We start from the raw sequence: 24851 nt of genomic DNA, 5'->3' as shown, positions 1-24851 counted from the left end.
CTCATAAGGTCTTCAGATTAATGTTTTTCAGGAGATGCAGCTAGCTGCTGGGATGTTCCACCTCACATCGTCTATGATTAGTTTCCAAATCTGCCTGTGGTCCCAGCTGGGGCTCCTGATGCAGAGCGAGAGAGGGAGGGTGGGCAGGACACAACCTAGATTGAGCACGTGTTCTAATGGCAGGATCTCTGAGCCTCTTAGGCACCTCATCTCACTTCATCCAACCTGTAGGGTACATTCTCTCCTCATTTTTCAGGTGGGGAAACTGAGATTCTGTTTCTATGACAGCAACATTTGCACAGCTGGAAAGCAGCAGATCTGGCCAGTCTGTCTGGCTCAGAAGTCCCTTCCATCAAGCCATCTTGCCTTTCTTCTCTGCTTACCTCCCAGTGTTGTAAAGAAGGAAGTAGAGCTGGCAGTAGGGTCCCACTCAGATTCTGAGTCAAGACTGGTATTTGGGGGACTTGTCTACAGCAAGCATTGGTTCTTCTTGCAACTCTCTGCAGCCTTTCTCTGGTCCTCGGGTCACTCATCTGTAGAATGGAAGTGTTCTCTCATCTCCACGGTCCTTTCGGCAGTGACAGTTCATGATTTATGCTCTGAACCCCTCACCCTCATCAAGGATGGTCAGGAGACCCTTGAAAAGAGGTCTCTTTTGGTCTTTATTTCAACGAAGTTTGGTAGGCATTTCATGACCAGTTTGTTCCAAGGTGCCAGGAAGCTTTATTCCCATGTCAAGGGTGGATTTTATTATTACTTGTTACTGGAGTAGGCCTTTGGACTGCCTGTTTTACTAGCCTGTTATGGTCCAGGAGATAGTTTCCTCTTGTTGCTTCTTCCCATATCCAGAGTTACATTGTTAAGATGGTTGATCTTATGAGACTATATATTTGATAATAGTTTCAGGTTGCCTAATCATCATTCATTTTATCTGAGGCTCAGATACACATCTAGTAATACCAGGAACAATAATCTTGTAAATACATGTGGGCACAGTCACTTTAGTTGTGTCCAACTCATTGTGACCCCATGAACTGTAGCCCACCAGGCTTCTCTGTCCATGGGATCCTTCAGGCAACAATACTTGAGTGGGTTGCCATGCCCTCCTCCAGGGGATCTTCCTGACCCAGGGATCCAACCCAAGTCTCTTACATCTCTTGCACTGGCAGTTGGATTCTTTACCTCTCGCACAACGCAGGAAGCCCAATCTTGGAAATAGGCAGATACAAGTAATATAGCTAATAACATTGGTGAAATCATAAATAATTACTTAAACTAAGAATTTCCATTAGGTTTGGTCCATTATCTCCAAAGGTTATCTGACCAGTCTACCTGCACCAACCACTATGATTAACGGAAATTATATGTTGGCATTGTATATAAAGATCACCAAAGATGCTACATCTACCTGGTGAGTCATGGGTCTTTGTGTCCATTATAAGGTTAAGAAAGAAAGTTATCTTCTAAGGAGCTACCTGATTGGTGTCAGAAGGAGAAAAATTGATCTTTCTGGCTAAGCAGGTATTTCTGTCTTTGAGGGGTGGTTTGGTTAATACAAATATAGATGCACAGTGCACACTACACAGGAGAAAAGGGGCCAAAGAGAAAAAGCTTTATGTTTAAATTTTTCTGGTGTTTCCTTAAAAATTGAATTTTTATTTTTATCAGCATCAATCACTTTACTGTTGAGATTTTAAAGTGAACTCAGAAAGCAGTTACCAGTGAAACTATCTTCTTTATTCCAAGAAAATTACTTATACAAATCTTGCTTTAATATACCAACCACATGTCCTTACAGGAGGGCCTTAGTCATTTTTCATTCCTTGAGAAATTCTCAGTTCTTTTCCTTTGCTTGTGAAAAATCTCTTCAACCTCCCATCAGTCAGCTCCCCTGACATCTGAGGTAAAAGAGGTCTATTTCCTAGTGAGTTTGGTCTGAGAAGGGGCTACATTGGGAAAGCAGAACTGTTTCTATGTTACCTCTGAACTAAGTCTATAGACATTTGAAAGTCTAGCTGACATATCATAAGAAGCAGTGGATTTTCTGTCCACTGAGACACCCCCAGAAGGTCTTTGCCATGGTGAACTGATCATCATCCCAGTTTTAAGCTCTGCTCTATGGGCTTGCACATATGTCTCCCTCACTGTCTCAGCACCAATAAATCCACCCAGGCTGATGGAGTTTGTGGAGACAAGCTCCAAGCCTGAAGGTCAAAGTGCTGATGACAGTAAGAAATTGTAACTGCCAGATGGACTGCATATTCAGGCACTGTCTGTCTGCAGGTACACAGAAAGGCAGATGAGAATCACAGTATCTATTGCTGAGCATGAGAATGGAGAGAGAGGATTTAATTACAGGATGTGGTTTCATTTAATGGCACCAGATCTCAGCAAGCCTCTGTCCCCAGAAGGGAAGCATCCTTCCAGGTGGAACAGAGCTGGTGAGGCCTTAACAAGGCTCCTTTTCCAAGCATAGAGCTTGGGTGAACCTCTCCAGGCTTTCCATGGCTGACCAACTTCCTTCAGATTGGTACAGTCGTTCTGAATCTATTTTAATACCATCTGGTTTGTTTGAATTGGAACCAAGTCACCTAGGGTATCTGTTGTGGTCAGGTTCTCTGGAAAGCAGACTCCCGGGCAGAGATGTGTGTGCTTTGGGAGTACTCTTGGGATGAACACCTATGGTGGTATGAAGACAGCAGGGTGGGAAGAGGGAGTTGAAGTGCCATGCAGATGTGACAGAGGTCAGCCAATCCCACGGGAGGTCCTGGAGCTGGAATGGTCCCTTCAAGTTGTTCTGTATAAAGGTAGGAGGCCCAGGCTTGTTCCTTGCATCTATTACTGGATGTGGGTTATCTGTGGTAAGGGGTCATGACTTTGAATGAGGCTGTTCTCTTCAACAGAGAGGAAATCCTAGAGGAAAACTCATCTGAGCCATCAGACGACAGCACTGCTGCCGCTGGGGTCATCGATGCCTCAGTCTAGTACATACACCACCTCAGTCCACACTGTGACTTGTGAATATGAGCCTTGATCCCAGAGCCTGATTCTCAGTGACTGCTGAGCCCCATACAAGCCCAGCCATTTCAGTGCAGTGGCGTGTGAAATGAGTCAGAAGTGGCTGCATGGGATTTCATTCATTTGAAACCTCATTATTAGTTATTGCCTGAGGCATCTTCAGGAACGATAAATCTACCTGGTGGAGGGAACTTGGCCATCACGACCATTCTGTGGTGGTCAGAATCTGGGTCATTAGCCCACTAACTGTGCACCTCCTCTCCCACCATGGAGAAGGACTGCAGTTACAGACCCCTCCGTTTGTTCTGTGTGTTTCCATTTGCAGCTCCCTTTGCCTGGGATGCTCTCTGCCTAGCCTTCCCCCATGTCCAGCTGATGACCTCCTCATCTTTCAGGGTCCAGTGTGAATGTAACCTTCTCTTGGAAAACAGCCCCCCCCCCCGACCTCTCGCAGTCCAGTTCTTTCCAGTGCCTAGCAGAACTCCTTATGCCCTCTCTGGGTCCCTAGAGCACCTGTTATCCCTGCCTCAGGCAGCTCTGTACTTGTGGGTCTGTCGGTCTTTCTCCTTCTGAACTCCTTAAGGCCCGGGACTGGATCTCACCCCGTCTGTATCTCTGAGTACAGAGCCAGACAGATTCGGTGGATGAGCTGCCTGGATGAAGGAGGGAACTTGAAAACCTTGACTCAAGAATGAAAGAGAGCAGTCAGGCTGAAGAGAAGTTATGGTGGATTGAACTAGAAAAGAGTTCCTGTCAAGAAGCCCAGCAGGGAAGCTTCTCATCCTCAACTTGACTTTCAGGGTTTCACCTGAAACCCTCTGTGAATAAGCCCTCTCCCCAGTGCGCAGGTGGTGCTGCCTCGTGTCTCTACCCCCTGCCCAGTGTGTGGCTGAATATACCAGCAGTCAGTGCCCAGTCAAAATGTGTCAAATAAGTGAGAGACTCCAGAGTTCAAGGATAAAGGCCAGGATCGGGATCCTTCCTAGGAAGGAAGGGTTAATTTAAAAGTAGTTTGAATGTAGAAATCATAGCCTTGGTGACAGGCTGTAGCACCTGGAGAACAAGGAGAGCTCGTGCCACAGGAGAAAGCAGTTTTGAAGGTGGAAGAATCAAGTCAGTCAGGTTTGAACGTTGAGTTATAGTCAGCTCACGTGGTCCATACACTGAATGTGAATACTTAAGTCAACAAAGCAGGACTCTGGGTAAGAGAAAATGTGAAAATTATATTGTATAGCAGAATAGAAGCATGGTAGTACATAGGTCAGGTCAGAGCTCCTGTTCTATTTGTGATGCTTCACTTTAAATACTTGGAGTCGTTTTTTAAGATTTTTCCATTCAGAAATGACACCTATGGGTTTCCTGTCTAGACTTCTCTATCCTCTCAGTGGCTGTCAAATGGAAGCTTCCTTTTCTGTTTCCCATTCAGAAATGTTTGCTAAGTCACAAGCAAAACTCACTCGCTTCCCTGCAGTTGTTCTTGAGTCCCTCAGTCATGTCCAACTCTTTGTGACCCTGTGGACTGCAGCACACCAGGCTTCCCTGTTCTTCACCATCTTCTGGAATTTGTTCAGACTGACATCCATTGAGTCAGCGATGCCATTCTACCATCTCATCCTCTGTCGTCCACTTTTCCTCCTGCCCTCAATCTTCCCCAGCATCAGGGTCTTTTCCAATGAGTTAGCTCTTCACGTCAGGTGGCCAAAGTATTGGAGCTTCAGCTTAAGCATCAGTCCTTCCAATGAATAGTCAGGGTTGATTTCCTTTGGGAGTGATCCTGATCTCCTTGCTGTCCAAGGGACTCCCTGCAGAACAGTTGCTTTTTTTTTTTTTTTTTTAATATTATTTTATTAGTTGGAGGCCAATCACTTTACAACATTTCAGTGGGTTTTGTCATACATTGACATGAATCAGCCTTATAGTTACACGTATTCCCCATCCCGATCCCCCCTCCCACCTCCCTCCCCACCCGACTCCTCAGGGTCCTCCCAGTGCACCAGGCCCGAGCACCTGACTCATGTATCCTACCTGGGCTGGTGGTCCGTTTCACCATAGATAATATACATGCTGTTCTTTCAAAACATCCCACCCTCACGTTCTCCCCCAGAGTTCAAAAGTCTGTTCTGTACTTCTGTGTCTCTTTTTCTGTTTTGCATATAGGGTTATCGCCACCATCTATCTAAATTCCGTATATATGTGTTAGTATACTGTAATGTTCTTTATCTTTCTGGCTTACTTCACTCTGTATAATGGGATCCAGTTTCATCCATCTCATTAGAACTGATTCAAATGAATTCTTTTTAACGGCTGAGTAATATTCCATGGTGTATATGTACCACAGCTTCCTTATCCATTCATCTGCTGATGGGCATCTAGGTTGCTTCCATGTCCTGGCTATTATAAACAGTGCTGCGATGAACATTGGGGTGCACGTGTCTCTTTCAGATCTGGATTCCTCAGTGTGTATGCCCAGAAGTGGTATTGCTGGGTCATTTGGCAGTTCTTTTTCCAGTTTTTTAAGAAATCTCCACACTGTTTTCCATAGTGGCTGTACTAGTTTGCATTCCCACCAACAGTGTAAGAGAGTTCCCTTTTCTCCACACCCTCTCCAGCATTTATTGCTTGTAGACTTTTGGATAGCAGCCATCCTGACTGGCGTGTAATGGTACCTCATTGTGGTTTTGATTTGCATTTCTCTGATGATGAGTGATGTTGAGCATCTTTTCATGTTTTTGTTAGCCATCTGTATGTCTTCTTTGGAGAAATGTCTGTTTAGTTCTTTGGCCCATTTTTTGATTGGGTCGTTTATTTTTCTGGAATTGAGCTTCAGGAGTTGCTTGTATATTTTTGAGATTAATCCTTTGTCTGTTTCCTCATTTGTTATTATTTTCTCCCAATCTGAGGGCTGTCTTTTCACCTTACTTATAGTTTCCTTTGTTGTGCAAAAGCTTTTAATTTTCATTAGGTCCCATTTGTTTATTTTTGCTTTTATTTCCAATATTCTGGGAGGTGGGTCATAGAAGATCTTGCTGTGATTTATGTCGGAGAGTGTTTTGCCTATGTTCTCCTCTAGGAGTTTTATAGTTTCTGGTCTTACATTTAGATCTTTAATCCATTTTGAGTTTATTTTTGTGTATGGTGTTAGGAAGTGTTCTAGTTTCATTCTTTTACAAGTGGTTGACCAGTTTTCCCAGCACCACTTGTTAAAGAGATTGTCTTTTTTCCATTGTATATCCTTGCCTCCTTTGTCAGAGATAAGCTGTCCATAGGTTTGTGGATTTATCTCTGGGCTTTCTATTCTGTTCCATTGATCTATATTTCTGTCTTTGTGCCAGTACCATACTGTCTTGATGACTGTGGCTTTGTAGTAGAGTCTGAAGTCAGGCAGGTTGATTCCTCCAGTTCCATTCTTTTTTCTCAAGATTACTTTGGCTATTCGAGGTTTTTTGTATTTCCATACAAATTGTGAAATTATTTGTTCTAGTTCTGTGAAAAATACCGTTGGTAGCTTGATAGGGATTGCATTGAATCTATAGATTGCTTTGGGTAGAATAGCCATTTTGACAATATTGATTCTTCCAATCCATGAACACGGTATGTTTCTCCAGAACAGTTGCTTTTTGATAAACTACAAAATTAGCTTCATGGTATTTCAGCTCCATAAAAACAAATTTCTCTTTATAAACACCACTCAAAGCTTCATTATACACAACAGTTTAAAATTTACCAAAGATGTATTTAAGGATTGTAAAACCATTCAGAATAAACATACGAACAAATGTAATGACCATTTTTCTCTAACCAGGCATTATCCACTATCCTGCTTGACTTTCCAAAGGAACTCATTCGTCTAGGAGTTCTAGGTGGCTCTTTCCCTGAGTTCTGTCCATCTGTCTTAGCTTCTTTTCTAGGATTTTATGAAGTTTATCTCTGCCTCTTCTAAGACTTGAAAGAAACTACTTTTTTTCCTTTACTTCCTATATAGGTTTCCACAAACAGCAGGGACAAAGCCCTGGGATAGGGGTCACTTGACGAACTGACTGGAGACAGACAGAGAAAGTTGTTGAAGCTGGCTGAGCAGACGCATTGACTTTGTAGAGGTCAAGAAAGCCATACAACTGTGCTGATTTTATATTTCTTGAAAAACTAGAGTTATCATAACATCTCCCTCACGAGGTTGTTTGAAGAATGGATAAGAAGAGGACAAAAAGTGGTCTTTTGCTTTTGTGTGGAGCCCTAGATTCATTTCCTACTAAGTGTGTTGGTGACTAATGTTGAAAGAAAGAATATTCTCTTCCATTAAGCGATATAAACTTATGGAACTTATAAACTCTTGAAGTACTTATAAAAACTTAACTATATAAAAGCTGTAATTAGAAGATAAGGTGGGAAAAAATAATTCATTTACAATAGTGAGAAGCAGATAAAATATTCCCCAAATAAATGTTATCATGAAAGTAATATATTTCTAGATTAATTTAAGGAGACTTTACATCTTTTCATATAGATGTATCGGTATCAAAGTATTTTCAAATCCATAGAAGTTCAAACGTATCAGACCTTTCCACTGCTCAACGCTTTTATGGTATCCTCTTTGGTGTGGCTTAACATAGCATTCTAAATGTGTTTTTGATGTATATCTATTTATATGATTAAAGTCACATTTTTCTGCATATAACCTGAATCTAAGTTCACATGAAAAAGATGCATATTCTTAGAAAAATTATAATGAAAACATACTGGTCAAACCAAATATTATAATATTATAAAGCTCTGATAATTAAAACATGACTGTGTCACTAATATAGATTAAAAAGTAAGGCAAATACATGCTGGAATTTATTACATTATAAAAGTTGTATCAGGTAGGGAAAAGGTAAATTATTCATTTAATGATGTTCAGACAACTATTAAATACATCATTATATGAAAAGAAAAATTGCATCTCTAACTCACTTTTAACGACAAATTCCAGGTAGACCAAAAAAAAAAAAACTTCATAAAGAATAAAATAATAAATGTAACATGTGAAAATATGAATGATTTGACTAATAATAGCAGAATGTGAAATAATCTTTTAATAAACCACATACAAATTAGTAAGTTCCACTACATAGAAATAACAAAACAAGTGTGCATGAGAAAGAATTTTCAAGCAAAATTAAAAGAAAAAGGGCAAATACAAAGCTGAGAAAATGCTTGCCACCTGTGTAACTGATACAGAGCTATCTTCCATAATATATTTCTTTATACAATAATTACTTCTGCATATATAAAAGTGAGTGAAAGTCACTCAGTTGTGACTGACTCTTTGCAACCCCATGGACTGTACAGTCCATGGAATTCTTCAGGCCAGAATCTGGAGTGGGTAGCCTTTCCCTTCTCCAGGGGATCTTCCCAACCCAGGGATCAAACCCAGGTCTCCCGCATTGCAGGCAGATTCTTTATTACCTGAGCCACAACAGAAGCCCAAGATTACTAGAGTGGGTAACCTATCCCTTCTCCAGCGGATCTTCCTGATCCAGCTATCAAACTGGGGTCTCCTCCATTGCAGGTGGATTCTTTACCAACTGAGCTATCAGGGAAGCCCATATATGAAAAGCATCCTGCAAGTAAACATGAAATGGAAAAGTGATATGAGCAGTTATCAAAAAGGAAATATAAATGGTTCAAACATGAAAAGATTCTGAACTTCAGTGTATAATAATAGAAGTATAATTAAATGTATAATGAGATATCATTTTTGGTAGTCTATTGGATTGACAAAGATTTGACAAGAGGCTTTATCAATGATGAAGTTTTGTGAGCAAGAGGGATTCTGTGTCACCGCGATTTAACCTGTAATCTGTTTGGATTTTGAACTTCTTGAAGAAATGTAGTTGTCTGTGAAGTAAACTGGTATTTAAAAATAGAGTTTCCAACAATACTACATGAATTGCTGTAGGCAAAAATCATCTGTAGATGCTAAAAGTAGTGAAAAGTTATGATTGAGATACAGAGTTTTTATTCAGTCTCATACCATCTCCCTATAAGCTACTTAGTAAGAACAAAGTGAGAAGTACGGTACTTAATCCAGGCAGCCACCGTCCTGTAAGGAAGCCCAAGTGGCCACATGTACGGGATCTGAGGCTCCCAGTGGCAGATGTATGTGATGTATGTGAGTAAAGGAGCCTTCAGGAGATTCTAGCCTTTGGACTTCAAGTTTTCCAGCTACCTCCAACAACATCATGGAGCAGAGGCAAGCCCTTCTTGATGTACTCCCTCCCATCTCCCTCCCCATCCCACCCCCCTAGGTTGATACAGAGCCCCTATTTGGGTTTCCTGTAATGCTTTCTTGATGGAGGGTGAAAGAGGCATGTATGTCTGATGGGCTGGGTTTGATGACCAGATTGCCTTATCTCTATGCATTCCTTTTGTCTTGTTGACCTGGTGGAAATGGTATGGCAGTGACTCCCTAAACATAGATCAAAACCTGCTGAAAACTTCAATAAGAGAATGAGTAATATCTTGAGTTGAGCCATGGAGAGTTTGTCTTTGCCCTTAGCGCTTGACTTTGTTTTTGAGCTCAGTTTGACTGAAAGTACCACAAATTCCACTCAACTCCATACTTTGACAAAGTTTAATTTAGCCAGTCTTTCTGCAAATACAGATGATAAATTCAGTTCCAGAGATCAACTAATACAGGAGACTGAGGAGGCCCAGCTAGCACTCTTCCCAGCGGGCCAGTGCCACACACTTCTGTGGAACATTAGCACCATGAGTAGTGAGGGGCGCTGCTTAGAAATGAAAAGTGACAACTTCCAACTGGCTGTAATGGAAATCCCATTATGTGGAGTCTTTCTAAATGAGATGATTTTCCACTTGGGAGAGGGAAGAGTAAGAGGTCAAGGAAGGCAGAGGCAGGTGTCTGGAACTTCCAAAGATGGTAGACTACAGTTTTCGTCACAAGTTGAAAATGATAGAGCCCTCAGGTGTATGCATTTCACTAATAATTTATACATTCCAGTTCTTTGAGAGTTGGTGAAGACAGAATACACAGCACATTCAGAGTCACAATTAAGTACTTAACAATGAGGCAAAATTCTGAAGCGAAAACAGGATTTTCAAATATACGTTCATCAACCCAATGAAAAAATCAATGACATTCTGTATTCCTTAAGCCAAGTCTGTACATACTTATGAGGTTTGTAGTACAGGGAAAAGAGTGACAAGCTGAACAATTACCCAGATAACTTGTTTCTGGGAGAGTTTGCTTAGATAATGCTAACCGATATTTTTCCTCTCCCCTTGCCCCCACCCCACCCCAGTTTTCCTCGAGCATATTTTTGTATCTGCATTATCTATATACAACTATATTCACCTTCCATTTCACTTTGTATAGGCAGAGTATGACCTTGGCTGCATATATGCATTTTAAATACAGTAGATGTTCAAGAGAATTAGATGGATGAAGTACAGGGATTCAAAGTCTGTTTTTCTCTACTGTGCAGCTCCAGCCAAACAAAGTAAACCATTAATAATCACCAAGTAAATTAATGAGGATACATAAAGTCTAAAATCCTTTTCTTTCAGGCTTTTGAAGTGTTTGGATACTCATCTAGACCTGACTGCTTCCTTTGTGGCTCAACTGGTAAAGAATTAGCCTGCAAAAAAAAATTTTTTTTTAATAAATAAAAGAATTAGCCTGCAATGTGGGAGATCTGGGTTCGATCCCTGGGAAGATTCCCTGGAAAAGGGAAAGACTACCCACTCCAGTATTCTGGTCTGGAGAATTCCATGGACTGTGTAGTCCATGGGATCGCAAAGAGTTGGACATGACTGAGCGACTTTCACTTTCACTTTCTAGACCTGACTACACAGATATATCCAGATACACAGATATATTTCTGCATATGTTTATGTCATATAGATGATCTAGATAATTTCAATTTCAAATATTTGCTGCTTTATTAATGCCCATCCTTTAATTTTTAGGATACCTGCTTCTCCTTTACTTGATTTCTGGGTCAATTAGAATATCTCTGGGCCAGAGTGTCAATTCAGTATTGATCTTAAAAACAAATATGGGGCATAAGAATAGGGGACAGGCATGGATTCCAAAAGAAAGAAAAGAGCTTCTACTCTCAGGAGCTTACGTTCTCATTTTATACTCAGCTGTTGCCCTCCTGCCAAAGAGCAGGATGAGAAGAATATTCAGGTTGACTCAATGGCAAACATTTACATGTTTGTAAATGAATTTAGTTTTTAGTTTTTATGTGGCATTCAGCAGATACACTTGTAAGGCCATATCAATAATACACAAGGAAAGTCGTATTAATACTTGGAAAATTCACTCATCTGTTTGATTTGGCGCTAACTTCCAAGATGTGCATTTTCCCATGGTTACATATAGTGGTGATTCAGTAAACCAGGTTAACTGTTAAATCTCATAGGTGACTGTTAAATTGGAGCTAGGATAAAATGTGATTTTAGGGGTTCTACCCTGGCTGTGTTCTCTACTGATATGCTTGTTGCTCTTGGCTTTTGGGATCATGGAAAGAAAGAGGAGGGGAGAAATGGTGAGAGAGAAGGATAATGGTACAAGGGGCACTCCTGAGAAATTTGAACCCACTGGGCTGTAGATTTAGATATACACTTAGAATCTTACCCTCCCTGAAAATCATAGAAGCTTCAGTAAGAGTTAATAGGTGCCATTATCTAAATTTATCTTTTGGTTACTGCACTCCTGGAGCTAAGCAACAATGCAGACATGAAAAGAGGAATTTTATTTAATTTAAAATGCATTGTTTGAATTTTTTACAATGGCAGATGAATGGTACTGATTATATCTTATTCAGGCTATTAATAAGTTACTTAGTAGTCTTATACCTGAATCTAAACCTGTTGTATCAGAGTTAAGAGAGCAATAAATTGAGAAATTGGGAAAGGATAGTCTTCAATTTAACTTTTTCCGCAGACAAGTCACATGTAGATAAACAAGAGTTAATTGAACGTAGTTTGTTGCAAAAGTCAAATGCTGAATTTGTAAGCATTTCTCCAAGGGTATGGATGTTGTAGTCCCCCGCCCCGCCCCCCCCCCCCCCAAACAGCAAATGAAAATGTTTTATTCATGCTAGGAGATATGTTTGATCTGAGGTACGCAGATGTTGGCCTGGCCTTTGTAATCAATTGAGTGCTTCTGCCCCAGATGTTAAAAAGCTCCCAGTTCAGTGTAGGACAGTAAGGAGCTGGGCTGAGTTTTGCTGGTGGCTTGTCTATTTCAAAGCATGTTTTGTGGAATTGAGTCTTTAGGGCTGCAGTTTCCTGTACAAACTCTTGGCCTCTATTTTCTCTTGCAGCCTGGTGTCTGGTTTGGATCTGGTCAGATGAACCGTGTCTCCTGGCTGGCTGACAACCCACAGGAGGTAAGCCTATAAAACGGCACAGGCCATGGTTGTTCATGTGAGGAGGACCACCTGGCAAAGATGGGTGGTTCCCACGTGGAATACTGTCCAGCAGTGCTCTGGGGCAGGGACTGACCAAACTTCTTTAGTGCTCGAGGCACCTGTCTGAATTTCTTGGGATGAAAATCATTTCCAGCCGGTCGCTGGTCTCGTCTGGATGCAAGGATAAGTCATTTTTCTTCTGCATCTTCTCAACGCACCGACCTTGCAAAGTCTGCACATGGAAGCGTCTCAGAAGGGTGACCAGGATGACCTTCATCATCACCATGGCGATGTACTTTCCCGCACAGGCCCGGGGCCCAAAGCCAAATGGCTGAAAGTACCTGTAAGGAACCTGGGAAGAGATCAGACAATTAGCCAGTGTAGTAAAGGCTAGAGTCATGCATCTCCGTTTGATTAACCCTGAAAACACAGTCAGTCAGAATGCTTGGTTTTCGTGATTTGGCCATACTGCTTCCCCACAGACAGGGATGACTCTGATTCAGATAAGACTCTTTGTCCTTCCAGTTTGATTCACCTTTTGTGATACAGACACAACCTCAATAATTCCCAGCTACATTTTCATGTAAAGTACTCAGCTAACTCTGTGGGAAGGCCACATCTTTACTGCTGTTCTGCCAGTCACTGAGACAAAGACTGTTGTTGTCCCAGGCCATATAACCTGTTGACAAAGACAAATTTAGGCAAAAGTGTGGATTCCTGTCCTATGAATGCCAAGAATCTAAATATTTTTTGTTATACAAATATTTAAAGAGACACATCACTCTGTCTTGTCCCCATTTGGATTCAGTGTCTGGCACCTAATAGATGCTTAGTTATTTTAGACCAATTGGCAACATGGCATGGGTTGCTTATATAGAGGCAGAATGAATTAGAGAACTGGTTTAACTTAGATCATATCTCTTCTCCACATGGCAATGGAAAAAAGGGCACAGAGGGAACTATATGGGTAATTCAGATTTTTTAAAAATTTCCTAGAATTTGATATAACGGAGGTAGAATCTCTAGTACACCTCAATTAAAAACAAGGTGGGAGTTCTTCTAATTACTAAGTCATGTTTAGAATAGAGATTGGTACTTGTGGGGCCATTTGGAGAACCAAAGGCAGACTGAAAAAACCAAATCATTTCTTCTCATTTGATTTCCATCTACTCATCATACATGATACTATAGCTGAATCTACATGATGACAAGGTGATAAGTTTAAATGGAAAAGTGGGTTGGTTAAAGAAACTTCATCTCATTTTAGGCAAATTAAGGGCCTGAATTGTTCACACTTGATCTCTCATGTGCCCTCCATGAAGACATTTCCAAGAGCTGGAGAGCCAGCCTCCGTGGCTTGAGGACAGAACTGATGGGCATGTTCTAGCCGGGGGAATTGTGTTCTCTCCTGGTGATGCTGGAAGGGATGAGTAAATAGAATGAGATGTACAAACACAAATACAGAGGGGATTTAACAGCTGATTCTTTCAGGGGTGGCACACTCAGTTTTAAGGAAGGACTCTTACATTCTTGGCAAAATTTTCAAGAGTAAATTCATTAGGCTTTGGGAAAAACTCGAGTCTATGCATTCTTCCAAGATTCAGGATAATATTAGTCCCCTTTTTCACCGGGTAGCCATCGATGACGTCATCCTCTAAGGCTTTGCGCATGACCAGGTCCACGACGGGCTGGTATCGCATGCTCTCATTAATAAAGTTTTCTACCACTTTTAGCTTTTGCATATCATCAATCCTTATGTCTCTTTCACCTGTAGAATAAGATAAAAAGACACAACTCATCTTAATTTCAATATATGGTCAGTGTTTAAAATCATACATTTTCCACAGAGCAGTTTCCTCTTAGTTGAAATCATGTATATCTACAATTCTAATGTAAGCCAGTAACTGGACTAAAATATTTTATGCTTGTTCTGTAGAATGTTTTATGAAAATTTTGATTTCAATTTTCTTATCTTAACACCTAGGGGTTTCATAGTTAAGTCTACATTTCTAGGAAATTTAAAAAGACAAAAAGAAAAAAACATTTGATCCACATCCCCACATGGCTGCAGTTGGCTGAGGCTGAGTTTCTGAGGAGCCCTCTAGAGAAACTCCTCTCTGCAGCATCATGTAGACCTACCCAGTCTACTTCAGACATTTATCTGCCACCTCTGTGGTTCTTGAGTTTGGTTCCCTACTCTAAATTCTAAAAGATGTTAATTTCTTCTTTAGTCAAAGTGAGATGGTAAGTTTAATCACGTTCAAGGAAATGTTCTCTTCTGGTATCCTGTGCAGTCATCTGTCAGAAAATATCTTTGATCATCCCTCCTCCCCATCTCATCCAGGACAACCTGGTGTGGTAGGGTGGCAAGAACTCCCTATGCCCACCACACAAAAGGGGATCCTGAGATAAGACCTAGGTGAGTTGGGGACTGATGGACACCTCTATGATCTCAGCATGGCCCAACACTGGTCAGACAGGCTCAGATCACTCTCAGAATTGGCAAAACTTTAAAGCATTCTCAAATGGGGTATCACTTCTGTAGAATGAAAATCAACCCAGAGTCCCAAGGCAGGTCTGTCTCCTGTACTATCCAGGAGAGGTCTTACTTTTTCAGAGAACTCTACTGACCCAGCCCTTCATGTACTGCTCTTTGTACACTTCAGAGTCTAATGGGCGTGTTTATCTGGGGTGGGGAGGTAGAGGGCAGATGATGGGGAAGGTAATCCAAGTAAATTCCTAGGAAGTAATGACCAGGTGTGTGAATCTAGAGGGAGCACGTGTACATGCACTAGTGTTTGTCCCAGTTTTTTGTTTCAAGAGGACTGTTTTGTCAGGGAGACATCATGGAGCACAAGCCCTTTTCACCTCTCAAGGAGATTATATTACAGGCTTATGATCTCAAGAGCAGTTTCCCCCTTGTTGTCTGCAGTCTGCCATTCTGTGGCTCTCCTTCTCACTCCAGTGAGCCTGCTTGTTGAGTTCTCTTTTTCTCAGGAGACTGAGAGCCCCAGGACTGCAGAGATGGACCTGGCTTGTTCACCAGGTGCCCCTGCACCTGGCGCAGAACCTATAACCTGAAATGGGTGCTCGAGAAAACATTCCAGAACTGAAGCCTGGAGGTTATTGTGGTTCCTCACTATCTACCTTCCCAGGCAGCTTTCCTCCTACAGCAACACGTCTGCAGAAACCTTCTTTCACATATTTAATACTTGTATGAAGTTTCACCTGATTGTCAACTATTTCAAGCAGCACTCAATTGTTTTAAAGGTAAATAAGATAAAATTTTTTTAAAGTGTATTGCCTTTCATCAACGAAACAGGCTGTTTCACAGAGATTCTTTAAAGTCAACAAAGAAAAGTCTATCATTACAGATATCTCTTCACATGTGTCTGAAATGTACTTCTAAAGAGATTACTTATATGAAGCACGTTCCAAATAGAGCATTTCATTTTCTCCCAGAAAGCAATTCTGACTTTTGAGTGTGGCAGTATTTCTAGGGGAGTGTGGGGATATCAGGAGCAGTGGCAGAATGATGTGAAGCAGAGGCAGAGCAGGAGGAGATGGAGTTGGGAAGAGCTGAGCAGAGGCCTGGGAGATCCCCTGCAGAGGAGGAGAGGGTAGGGGGAGGAAGGACCTGGCAGTCCAGGACTGGGGGGCAGGGAAACAGATTGCTCCCCTGCCTTTGCTATCACCCTCTCTCCTCCCTCTGCTCCCAACTGGAAGAAAGGACTGCTTGAAACCCAGAAACACTGCCTTAAATAATAGCCATTTCCCTGAGTGGACCTTCAAAAGCCTTTGGTACAAATCCTTGTGGATGATCTCATATGTTTTAAACACAGACATATAAAACCAGATGTATGTGCTTATGTGGCCCTTTAAAAAGACCTGGAAGAAGACAGAAAATAATAACAGTGATTCCCTCTGGGAATTGAAATGAGGTTGAGGAGAAGACTGGTTGGGTTCAAGTGACAGTACTTTCTGCTTTATACATCTCTCCATTATTTGGATTTTTTCAATGAGTATGTGCTATTATAAAATTAGGAAAACACAGGAAGAACTATCATTTCAATCTGTCTGGCATAATGAAAATATGACACAATGACTTGCCTTATTGTTCTCTGAGCAGATTATAAGAGAGTTTTTGACATAAAAATTTTAGGACATAGAAGCTCATATCAAGAAATTGTTTTCTGAGCTCTATTGTTTGTTTGATAAATTCTTACCAACAACAGCCTGGATTTCCCTCATTATTGCCTCTTCAACCTGGGGATGCTTTGCAATGAGACACAGCATGAAGAACACAGAAACAGACATGGTGTCTGGTGCTGCGATCAGCATTTCCAATATGCACTGGTTTACATTCTCTCTTGTAAGTTCACCACGTTTCTGAAGAATGGGAAGGGAGAGAAATATTGGGAAAGTGAGCGAGGTTCAGAACAGGAAGGGAGGTAGCACTCAAGAATCAATTACCTCAACAAAATGAAATCGTAGGAATTACAAGTCTCTGGAATTGACAATGGACACTTTTATTAATAATCTTCAGCTCAAAGCCAAACAATTTAGATATTTATCTATGTATTTAATGTGTTTGCACTCCCTGGTTTTCATGTTTTGTATTGTACAGACAGAGATGTTTAAATCCTAAGGGTCAGTCCAATCAGATTGTCTAATACTGGGCTGTTTAGTCTGGGTGTTATATAAACACTAAAGCAAACATTTAAAAGCAGAAACATGCAACAATTAAGAAGTGGGAATGTTTAGACACCTATACACAATCATACGTGCTTCCCAGGTGGCTCCGTGGTAAGGAACCTGTCTGTAATGCAGGAGACCTGGGTTCAGTCCCTGGGTCAGGAAGATCCTCTGGAGGAGCAAATGACAACCACTCCAGTATTCTTGCCTGGAGAATCCCATGGATAGAGGAACCTGGTGGGCTACAGTCCATAGGGTTGCAAAGAGTCGGACATGACTGAACGACTGAGCATGCTTGCATACAGTCATACACATAAGTTGTGTAGGAATTATGATTAGTGTAGGCCTGTACCTCAGCAAAAATCAACTCAGTGGCAAAATCTATGCAGTCTTCCAGCTTCTCTGCTGTTGAAATCCTGTGTCTTTTTTCTTCTATGAGAATTTCCATGGCATCTTTCAAGTCCTTGCTAGAAATAAAAGTGAAAATATAATCTACCTGTACTCAGTTAAGACACCAAAAAATGGGTTTATTTGCCATTTGTTTAAATAAAATGAAATGCTATAGATGAAGCTATTAGTGTTCATGAATAACCACATTTATACTTAATTATTTGCAAATATCCTTAAATTATGCATACATTACAATTCATAGTAAGGAACCAGAATTAGCCACATATCTAGCTACTGGTAGCAAAGTCAAGGCTATAAACTATAGTTAAATGTTGAGAACTGTTACCAAAAGGCTAAATCCAATATATTTTTTTAAGTATTGGTATGATAGAGAAAATGCATGCTGGCTTTCTCACTTGTATGTGGAATCTTTCTCACTTATACGTGGAATCTTTTCATTTTAATTCTATTTATTCATCTTGGCTGTGCTAGGTCTACATTGCTGCCTGGGCTTTTCTCAGTTTGCAGTGAGTGGGGGCTACTTTCTAGTTGCAGTGCGGGCTTCTCATTGTGACGGCTTCTCTTGTGGCAGAGCACAGCCTCTAGGGCACGCAGGCTTCAGTGTTTGCAGCTCTTGGACTCAGTAGTTTTGGCTCCCAGGCTCTAGCGCACAGGCTCAATGGTTGTGGCCCACAGGCTTAGTTTCTCTGGCTCATTCTGGACCAGAATCAAACCTGTGCTCCTGCATTGGCAGGCAGATTCTTTATGACTGAGCCACCGGGGAAGCCTCGTGTGAAATCTTTTTAAAAGTGGGAGTTCATAGACACACAGAGCAGATTGTTGTTTACCAAGGCATGAAGTTGAGGGTGGGAGCCAACTGGTGGTGGTGATTATCAAAAGATACAAACTTTGGGTTATCATAAGTCACTGAGATGTCATGAACAGTATGTGTTCATATTACTGTGTTGGATATTTGTGAGTTGCTAAGAGGGATCTTTAAGGTTCTCACCACAAGAAAAATTTTGTAACTGTGTATGGTGACAGATACTAGACTTATGATGATAATAATTTTGCCAAATATACAAACATTGAATCATTATGTTGTATAACTGAAGCATAATTTTATATGTTATTGATATCTTAACAAAAAACCAAATATTGGCATATTGCAAGGGCATATGGGGAAGAAGACTAAACAATTTCTCTAGGTCTTTACTGCTCTCGGTCATAGGAGATATTACCTAGTTCACTATCCATTAGGAAATTTTATATATTGAGAGAATGTTGCTGAGCTAATTTTAAAGAAAACAAAGAGGAACTGGTATACAGTCTCATGTGATGTTACTGTGAGCCTGCTGACAATAGTGAAGATAAAATAATGACCAAATGTAGCTGCAGACCAGTATGACTCTTTCAGTTCAGTTCAGTTCAGTTCAGTCACTCAGTCGTGTCCGACTCTTTGCGACCCCATGAATCGCAGCACGCCAGGCCTCCCTGTCCATCACCAACTCCCGGAGTGTACTCAAACTCATGCCCATCGAGTCTGTGATGCCATCCAGCCATCTCATCTTCTGTCATCCCCTTATCCTCCTGCCCCCAATCCCTCCCAGCATCAGGGTCTTTTCCAATGAGTCAACTCTTTGTATGAGGTGGCCAAATTACTGGAGTTTCAGCTTTAGCATCAGTGCTTCCGAAGAACACCCAGGACTGATCTCCTTTAGGATTGACTGGTTGGATCTCCCTGCAGTCCAAGGGACTCTTGAGAGTCTTCTCCAACACCACAGCATCAAAAGCATCAATTCTTTGGCACACAAGTTTCTGCACAGTCCAACTCTCACGTCCATACATGACCACTGGAAAAACCATAGCTTTGACTAGACGGACTTTTTTTGGCAAAGTTATGTCTCTGCTTCACTCTGTATGACTCTTTAGGCCACACAAAATCTGACCAGAGTGAAGAGATGAATAATTGACCTTATTGATTGAAGTCACACTCAGTTCTGGTTGAGACAAAGAGAAGTGTTTAAGGAACCATGTGTCCAATTCATCCACCTGATACTCATCGACCAGTTGAGAACATGCAAGAGCAACATGAAGCTGACTTCCTTCTTGGAGACTAATATTATTGAATTTCAAAATGTGCAAATGGATGAAGTTAGCTCTTCAACCAAGTTTGGGAACTTTAAGAGTTGGAGAATTTAAGACAGTCTGGACATCTGAGTAAGATATGAACAGAGATATGAAGAGAGCTGACATGTTTATTGTCTCCTATGTGTCATGCTCTATGCTGATTGCCCTACATAGAGGATCTATTAACCTATTTCCCACCCTGGAAAGTAGGTTATATTTTATTTTAAAGAACTTCCCAAGATCATTTGGTTACTATGTGGTAGAGATAGGATACAAATCAGGTCTGTCTACCTCTAAATTCCCTGGGTTTTCCATTGGTGGTTAGAGGTGGCATGTTTAGTGGCTGGCAACTTACACACTGGAGCTTCCCTGTGGTGGCTCAATGGTAAAGAATCTGCCCGCGAAGCAGGAGATACAGGTTTGATCCCTGGGTCAGGAAGATCCCCTGGAGTAGGAAATGGAAACTCACTCCAGTATTCTTGCCTGGGAAATCCCATGGACAGAGGATCCTGGCGGGCTATAATCCATGGGGTTGCAAAAGAGTTGGACATGACTTAGTGACTAAACAACAACAACACTTGCACCCTGAAAACCCAATGATTATCCAGTAGGCCACTGGGCGTTTGTCCAGTCTTCTGCTATACTAGTCTGAGACCAAGGCAAAGCCATTTAATGACTATTTTAGGATCCCCCAAGACATAGAATGTATAATTAAACAAACAAACAAACAAAGCACACCTTATAAAAGTTCATCATGAAAAAATTATTTTGTGACTACTGTCAGTTCTTACAAGTTGAATTAAGTTAAATTGTTTCAATGGAACACAATAAATGATTTCATGTTTCCATTTTTCTAGACATGCAAAGATTTTTTGACAAGTAATAATGATAGGTTCAGCCAACTCTTTTGTCTTCAACTCAGAACATACTTCAGTGTCAAATCTAGTTGTAGATTTGGGGTTCTTAGTTTCCTAAACGAAAAGCATCCCTGGGCCAAAGGCTGCCTTTCCCCTGTGGTCTGGCCACATGTGCCCAAGGCGCTGTAAGAAGTGCTTCACCAGCATCTTACTCAACAGCTCCCTGTGGTTCTGGGGACGAGAAAGCTTGCCAAAGAGGCCAGAAATATCTGAGACACACACAAATCAGTCTCATCAATAATAATTCCAAAATGTGTTACTTACACAGACTTTTCATACTTTCTGCACAGCCAAGAAATCTTAAAGAAGATGTCTGGTTTGAGAAGGAGAGCTTGCCATGCATCAAAATACCCCTGGATTTTAACCACGATGGCACTTTCTGGAAAAAATGGGAGCAGATGAACAAAAACGTGAGTCCAAGAAGGGTATGCCAATGAAAGAAGATCCCCTGTAGGCTCTCCTAACATTTTGGACTCTAAGCAGGACAAGGTTCTGTCTTCAGTGGGTGTTACAAACACATGAATGTCCCCAAACAAATCAACACTAATTCATTCTACTTTAGCACCTAAATGGCCAAGTTAACCAGAGATTTGGTAGTTTTCATGTTTATGGTAGAGACCCAGCTTAGAATCTCACATGCATCTCCTTGGCTGAGCCTCCAACATCTTCTGTTTTCTTGATCATGGGAAATAAAAAGTAATTAATGTTATTATGGCCTCAATCTGGCACCAAAGGCAAAAAACCTTACCATTCTTCTGTTTATATTTCAGTTCAGAGTGTAGAATTCATCTTGTAGTTTTCAGTGCCTTATCCTAAGTCTCCTGAACAGTCAGTTCTTAATTGATTTTCTTGAACTACATTGAATACTAGAGAAAAGAAAAACACTACTTTTCTCAAATTATACACAAGGGAAGGGAAGAGACCTGTATTTTCAACTGGTAAACACCGGGCACAGGGTAAGGTGCTTTAGAAAGAAACTTCATTTCATCCTTACAGTCTTGCGAAGGGAGTAAGAGTGTCCTTGTTGTGCAGGTGCAGAAGCTGGAGTTCATAGAATTGAAGAACTTTGCCCAACACTATACAGCCAGTGTGGTTGGCAGCCCCTAGGCTGCAGCCCAGTCCTATCTGACCTCAGGGCCGTGTCCTTTCCTCTTTGGTGCACCATGGCCCCCAGGCTCACTGAGAGTTTAACAAGGACCCAGTGAGCAGGTGGAAATACACAGAACTCTGTATGGATTATGCAGGTTCTTAGCAACAAAGTCTGCATCCATAAGTTAACAGAGAGTTGTACAATGCACTTTTCTTTACCCCTCCTAAGATTCAAGGCTGTTTGGGAATCAAGGAGAAGGGACTTCTAAAATAGGTACCTGTCAATCCTTAGGAGTGTGTATGGAACAGGCAAATAGGGCTTTTAGAGTGCCTGTCTGAAAGGAGTTCAGACAAGAGGCTGTGACTAAGGTCCTCAGAGTGAATGAGACGCCCATCCTGATGTCAATCAGACTGTTATGTCCTCTTGAAAGAAATAATTAAAGAGTGGGGAGAGGAGGCAAGGAGAGTGGAAAAAAGGAGGGGAGGGCTTATCACTTGTTTGCTTGTCCAAATGTGGTCGGTCAGGGAGCAGGTATGATAGCTCAGTTGGTGTGGTCAAGAGTGAAAATCATGCCTTGTTCTTATTCCTGTGATGTTCTTCCCTCAGATCTGCAGAGGGTTCAGGGCTACACTTCATCTGGGGCTTTGTTCAGATGTCCATTCCACATCAGAGGATCAGAGGCCTTCCTGATCACCCCTTCTCTCCACAATAGTTTTGGCTTCTCTCCAACTGCCTCCCTTCACTTTCTAGCCCTTTGGCCTACTTTTTTTTTGTTCCCAAGGCACTTATTATTGCCTAAAATATTGCTAGATAGTAACTTGTTTACTGTCCATATGTCCACTGGGATGTAAACTCTTTGAAGGCAAAGACTTTATCTAGTTCATTGCTGTAACCCCAGAACCTAAACCTTCCATAAAATAGGCAATCAATAAATATTAGTTGAATGAATGTATGAATCAATAAAGATTGTTAGAAATCAAATCAGGAGAAATTTCTTTAAGCTGATAATAGCAGAATGGAATGAATCCACATGATTAATGTTTGGTTTTTTGTTGGTGGTAGAGTTAAATGGATGTGTTTAATATTTGTTTCTATAATATAATGAGGAAAGAATCTTCTTGAGTGAGAAATCTTGCCAGGATTGTTATAAATGCTAAATCACAAGCTTTATGTGAAGCAATATTTTATACTACTTGTCACATTGTAGATACTAAATTTATGGGAGTTATCATCATCATTTTCAGCAGCATCAGCTCGAAGTTTTCATACTTAGTGACTTTGAGGGAGAGGTATATGCACATATTTATGTGTGTGTGTTTGTATATATACATAGAAAGTTAAATAGGTTGAATGTGGCTATGGGTTTGTATGTGTGTGTGTGTGTGCATATATCATGTGCAAAAGAATGGTTGGTAATGGTTGAATACATAGGTTTGGTGGTAGGATATATTTATGACCAAATGAAATGATCACATCTATTAAGTTTCAGCTGTGGGTAGAATTATTGTATTTCCTAGAGCAATGAGGAGAGATACAAAAGAAATAGAAGATGGCTCTTGCTATGAATATTTAAGAGCTTATAAATGAAGAATGCAGACATACCAGGAAAACACTTTAGGAATTCTTAGAAAGATTTAAAGAACAGTGTACAAAAGAGCGTATCTTTCCATACGTTCATTACCCTTCTCATGCCCTGTTTAGTAAAGGGCTGAATGTCAAGTCATGAGAATGAAAATTTCAGTACCATCCAAGGGGATCCCCAGGAAGAGCATGTTAGAGGTGTCCAGCATGATGCGCCGCATGAGGGTCAACACGTCCACATAGCCCAGGTCAGTGCAGACCTCTTCCAACCTGTCCAGATGCTTGGTGATGGAATCAGCACAGATGGTCACCATGCGCACCAGGCCAGGACCGGATAAAGCTGAAGGGCACAACATCAGAGAGAGCTCCCTCCAACTCCAGGGCACACAACCAGTCAGGCAATTTTGGCTTTTTATGTTTGGAGCTTAACTGACCACAAATTTTTTTCAGTGAGTGGGTGGAAATTTTCATTTTCTTCTTTATACTTTTTCTGTATTTTCCTAATTTTCTACAGCAGATCATCACATTTATGGTTAAAAATGAAAAAATAAGTATTTTTAAAACAGACTATTCAAAATTATACTTTTATTCATATGATAACAAATCATTTGTGAGATTGCAAATGAAATATGTAATACTTGGGGTTATAAATCACAAATCTGTGATTTTCCATCTTTATTATATACCCTTCTAAAGAAGATTTGGATTTGGTAGTAGGATATTTTATGTTTCATAGGGTGGCAGAATATTGCTACAGAACTATTCAAATTGGATCTTACTGTTTTGATCTAAGGTGCTTACTGTTTAATTATAGGTTATACATGTAAAATGCTAATTTTCTAAATTACCAAATGTTTTTTGTTGTTGTTTAGTCGCTAGGTCATATCCGAGTCTTTGGAACACCATAGACTGTTGCCAATCAGGCTCCTCTGTCCCAGGCAGGAATACCGGAGTGGGTTGCCATTTCCTTCTCCATGGGATCTTCCTGACAGAGGGGTCGAACCTGTGTCTCCTGCTTGGCAGGCGGATTCTTTACCACTGAGTCAATTAGGAAGCGCTTACCAAATATAACCTTCTCTTAATCTTAGTTTCTCTTCAAACTACAATCATTCATTTTACTCAATCAATGCATAACAACAAAACAAATCCTTGTTTGAGCAGTCTTTCTCATAGAACTGGGCAGTCTTTCAGGGCAGTGATAACCTATTAGCTTTGTACTTCAAGTCCATAGTAACATGGTGGCTCTCCAAATGTATTTGTCAACTAGAGGAATGAATGAAACCTGGTAGAGTTAACTAGCTCTGTTCTCTCCCTTTGCTCTGCTCCTGACTGTCTTAGCAGCTACTGGGTCATGATGGCAGATGGTCTAACTTGAGAGTTTAACTCTTAAAATTATTTCTCCCCTTGTTCCAAGTTTTTTTGAGTTTTCTTTACGAGTAATTGCTTTTTTATGTCTTTTGTTATTCAGATTTGCTGTTAAATTCAAAGTGCTCAAGCAAAGCCAATCAACTGTGCTGCAGAGCCCCTGAAGACACACTTTACAAAGAAGGAAGAGATCTGTAAGTGGTTCTAGACTCTAAGCATGTCCACCCAGGTATAAAAAAGAAG

General features: G+C 40.9%; 1 protein-coding gene and 1 long non-coding RNA gene across 2 annotated transcripts in view; one reads left to right on the top strand and one right to left on the bottom strand.

Annotated features, from left to right (window-relative positions):
• The first annotated feature begins 12329 nt into the window (after positions 1 to 12329).
• On the top strand, positions 12330 to 24796 carry LOC136171829 (uncharacterized). Its single transcript, XR_010663919.1, has 3 exons — positions 12330 to 12419; positions 20863 to 20982; positions 24712 to 24796. It is a non-coding gene; the product is annotated as an uncharacterized lncRNA (long non-coding RNA).
• Positions 12544 to 24851, bottom strand: part of CYP19A1 (cytochrome P450 family 19 subfamily A member 1) — a 29219-nt gene continuing 16911 nt past the window's right edge. Inside the window, exons 4-9 of the mRNA XM_065940843.1 lie at positions 23407 to 23583; positions 20837 to 20951; positions 17488 to 17602; positions 16667 to 16829; positions 13967 to 14208; positions 12544 to 12792 (exon numbers count right to left, since the gene is read on the bottom strand). Coding sequence (XP_065796915.1) covers positions 12544 to 12792; positions 13967 to 14208; positions 16667 to 16829; positions 17488 to 17602; positions 20837 to 20951; positions 23407 to 23583 — 1061 coding nt within the window. The remainder of the gene's footprint in view (positions 12793 to 13966; positions 14209 to 16666; positions 16830 to 17487; positions 17603 to 20836; positions 20952 to 23406; positions 23584 to 24851) is intronic.

Source organism: Muntiacus reevesi, chromosome 7 (genome assembly GCF_963930625.1).
Source record: "Muntiacus reevesi chromosome 7, mMunRee1.1, whole genome shotgun sequence".
In the NCBI taxonomy this organism is placed as follows: Eukaryota; Metazoa; Chordata; class Mammalia; order Artiodactyla; family Cervidae; genus Muntiacus; species Muntiacus reevesi.
The sequence above is the reverse complement of the archived record's forward strand: the minus strand, read 5'-3'. Positions and strand labels throughout refer to the sequence as shown.